The 3,792-nt window shown below is 45.4% G+C and overlaps 1 protein-coding gene across 1 annotated transcript; it reads left to right on the plus strand.

Moving 5' to 3' along the window:
* Positions 1-297: 297 nt before the first annotated feature.
* On the plus strand, positions 298-2,961 carry LOC109739731 (uncharacterized). The gene is made up of 2 exons (XM_020298787.1): positions 298-1,435; positions 2,870-2,961. The coding sequence occupies exons 1-2, from the start codon at positions 298-300 to the stop codon at positions 2,959-2,961; spliced, it is 1,230 nt and encodes a 409-aa protein (XP_020154376.1).
* The last annotated feature ends 831 nt before the right edge of the window (positions 2,962-3,792 follow it).

Raw genomic sequence — 3,792 nt, forward strand, 5'->3', positions numbered from 1 at the left:
TACATTTTCTTTAATATTTTTGAGACATACATTTTCTTTAATTGGAAAAGCAGTTCCAGCCAGGCCATTATTTCTCTAGCCCAATATCTCTCTTCCGAGGCCCACAGACCAACTCCTCTCTCTCTCCATTTTATTATTTTCTTTAAATCTTTTCCAGCTGGGCCATTGCAACGCGTTCTTCTTCTGTACAGATACAGAAACGGCAGCCGCGCGTGATTGCCTCGGGTTGCTATCTCCTCCGTCCCTGACTCCCAGTTCCCATTCCCCTCCCCGAACCCTCACCTCCACCGATCCACCATGCCGCCGCCGCCGCCGCCGGTACTATCGCTGCCCGACGAGCTCATCGAGGAGGTCTTCTTCCGCCTCCCGCCGGACGAGCCCGAGCACCTCGCGCGCGCCTCCCTCGCCTGCAAGCTCTGGCTCGGCCTCCTCACCGGACCTACCTTCCGTCGTCGCTACCGCGACTTCCATGGAGCTCCCCCCATGATGGGCTTCCTTTATTCCTGGCGGCTATTCTCCCGCCAACGGTCGGAGGACCCCCTCGTCCCACAGTTCTTACCCACCACGAAATTTGGCGCGCGCATTCCGGATGACGGCTGGGGGGACTCCAAGTGCGCTGTGTTGGACTGCCGCCATGGTCGCGTTCTCCTTGGGGACTATGATGAACACATGCCGCTCCTTGTTTGGGACCCCATGACAGGCTGCCGGACTAAGCTGGAATCACCCCAAAGATACAATATGCCCTCGACCACTGAGCTCGGTGGAGCCGCCGTGCTCTGTGCCGTGACAGGATGTGACCACCGCGCGTGCCATCAGGGCCCCTTCCGGGTTGTCTTCTTCGGCATGAGCACGCATGATGGTGATCATTGTACTATACACGTGTCGGTGTCCTCCCCGGAGACGGGTGAGTGGAGCGAGCCGTGCCCTGGTCTTGATCTTGGCATTGATTCATTCATGGTGCCAGTGCCCCCGGTCGTCATCCAAGACGCACTTTACTTTATCCATAATATTCCTAATCTCAGAGTAGGAATTCTCAAATACGACATGGGCTCTAATTGCTTATCGCAGATTGATGCGCCACGGGCATGGGCTGTCAGTGACGACGCCACTATCCTCATGGCTATGAAGGACGATAGTTTGGGTTTTGCACAAGTGAATAGGTTAACCCTCTACCTATGGTCAAGGAAGATGGGTTTTGATGGACTTGCTTCATGGACAAAGCATAGAGTCATCAATCTCAAGAACCTTCTCCCCATCCAAAATCCTGATAAAAGACTTAGACTGGTTGGATCTGTGGAGGGCAGGGATATTGTTTTCGTGACCACAGAACTTGGTATCTATGAGATTGATCTTAAGTCGCTACAGTGGAAGAAGCTATGGAAGAGAGAAAAATTCCTTAGATTGATTCCGTACATGAGTTTCCACAATCCACACGGTATATCTCTATGTCCTTCCTTTTGTGATTTGGGACAACTCATAAGTAATACTACCTCCATCCCACAATGTAAGACATTTTTGCAAGCTAAAACAACTTGCAAAAACTTCTTATATTATGGAAGGAGGGAGTAATATATTGGTTAGCCAAACAAACAAAATAATTGAATGGTTAATTAGAAAGAAAGTTATATTTGATGTTTCATTTTGTGATAATATATCTGCTTGGCCAAACTTTTACTGCTATGTACAATCGAATGTTATACCTTGTTGGCAATTTTATATAGTGTTGTGTCTTCTCCTTTTGGAATCACACTGACAAATCTACATTTGCAGAAATGGCGATCCCTTGCGATGCGGCTCATTAACAATGTACGATTGAATATGACTAAGGCAGTCATCAATAGGAAAGATGACCACCAGTTGGAGGCGACATGGTCTTGTGATGAATATGAAGTATCTGGCCGCTTATTGGTGCAATGGTGCTTGTTTTCTCATAGGTTTGGTAGCTTTCGTCAGTACCCTTAATAAATTTTCCATGTTAGTGGCATGCGTTGTGAATTGATGGATTGTCCTTGTACTCAGCACCAGCAATGTGCCCTGTTGTTTATTTGTTTGGAAATATTTTCATGATCCCTTTTGTTTTAAACTACAGTTTGCCCTCCCAAGCTTTGATCCAATGACTAAATTCATCTCACAAAAGTGGGAAAACTCATGAGCAGATGATGAGGGCATGTCCAGAGCTAGTGGTTTCTGTCTCTGAAGGGATCATGTGATGATACTTTCTGCATGTTAGCTTGCTGATGTCTCGTAATTAATAATCTTATGGATTTAATGACAACCGACTAACACATCCGCAAGCTTGGGAGTTGGGGCCATGGTGGCGCCTCGCCGGAGCCTTTCACCATCGTTTGGTGGGATTGATAGGGCGCAGCCGCCACAGGCCACGGGGAGAGAAACTGAATTGGGGGAATACGTAGGGAGAGATATATGGTTTTCGGTTTTTTTACACCAGTTTATGAGCTAAGGGGTAAGATGGTCAATTTCAAAAAGAACTGACAAGATTTGTCTGCTGTTACACGGTCAAAGCCCAGTCAACTGACGGTAGTGGCATACATGCACACGGTGCAAAATTTCGGTGGCATATTTAGGAGAAGGAAATTTTGAGTGGCATATGAGAGTATATATGGACAAATTTTCACTGGCATATATGGAATTCACCCAATCTTTTTTGCCTGTAAATATTCCCTTGGAATATTTTCTCTTCCTATTATTAACTACATATGTCAGTTGGATTTCTCAAATAGCTAAGCAGCCACAGGTGGTGCCGGGTCGGATGGTTTCGTTCCTGACTGTTTTGAGACATCCCATGTGACGTGGTGGTATTTCACCTGGACAGTTTATGCTCTAGAATGTACAACTACTTGTACTTTAGTTCTGGACTTCTGGCTGTGTAACATCTATGGCACATATCGTCTCGCTGTGGCCACTGCTATGCAGTTCAGAATACAGGAAAATGATATATAGTCTGAAGTTATTTCAAAATCCAGGGCGATTGTAATTTTTGTTGTATGTTCAGGTATCATCTTACTAGTGAACTCTAACTACATTCTAGTTTCAAAATTTTCTAAACAAAATCACTCATGTACGAAGCTACTATTTTCTTTCTTGGCCCAAGAGATGATGATGCTTCTGCATGCTGCTGTCTACATGGCAGGTGTTATTTTCCTTGTTTAGTGCTGCAGGGAGAAGAGGGGAACGTGAGGAATAAACGCCCCAGCCAGGCTCTCGCACTCGGCAGCCTGCAGGAACAGACACATGTGAACTCCCGAGCGAGCCCAGATTCAACACAGTGCCATAGCGCTGAAGCAACCAACAGTCAACCCCATGGATCAAACATTCGTGAAATCTTTAACAATAACTTAGCACCATCCTTGCCAGTCTTTTATCACCACTTACAGTCTGTAGGTACAACACAAACATAACTAGTGTGTTTATAAGACATAAAAATAGAATATCAGGGACGGGAGCACTTTCGGAATATCAGAACAGTCATTTATACATACCACAGCCAGCACACTCTCATCAAAAAACATCTTGGATATAAAAAACCAAAAATTTCATACAAGAAGGAACGATGGAGAAGAACAATCCCGATCTTACAATTATGGGCAAATAAAGAATTGTTATCAGTGCCCTTCATTGCATGAACAACACAAAACAAGGATCATAAATAGTTACCTCAAGATTTGGTGTCTTCCCTGTTTGGACATAGTAACAAATCGGTACGATCACTACTGAAATTCGGTTGTTTGCCGAGTGCCGGGAGTAATCGGCAAAGGCCAAAAAGACTCACAA

The sequence above is a fragment of the Aegilops tauschii genome, chromosome 5 (genome assembly GCF_002575655.3).
Source record: "Aegilops tauschii subsp. strangulata cultivar AL8/78 chromosome 5, Aet v6.0, whole genome shotgun sequence".
Lineage (NCBI taxonomy): Eukaryota > Viridiplantae > Streptophyta > Magnoliopsida > Poales > Poaceae > Aegilops > Aegilops tauschii.

What these genes read in the sequence shown, in the direction of transcription:
- LOC109739731 (XM_020298787.1), top strand. Translation starts at nt 298, where the DNA reads ATGCCGCCGCCGCCGCCGCCGGTACTATCGCTGCCCGACGAGCTCATC. An exon ending in GAGTTTCCACAATCCACACG is followed by an intron (nt 1,436 to 2,869) that starts GTATATCTCTAT and finishes CTTGTACTTTAG; the next exon opens with TTCTGGACTTCTGGCTGTGT.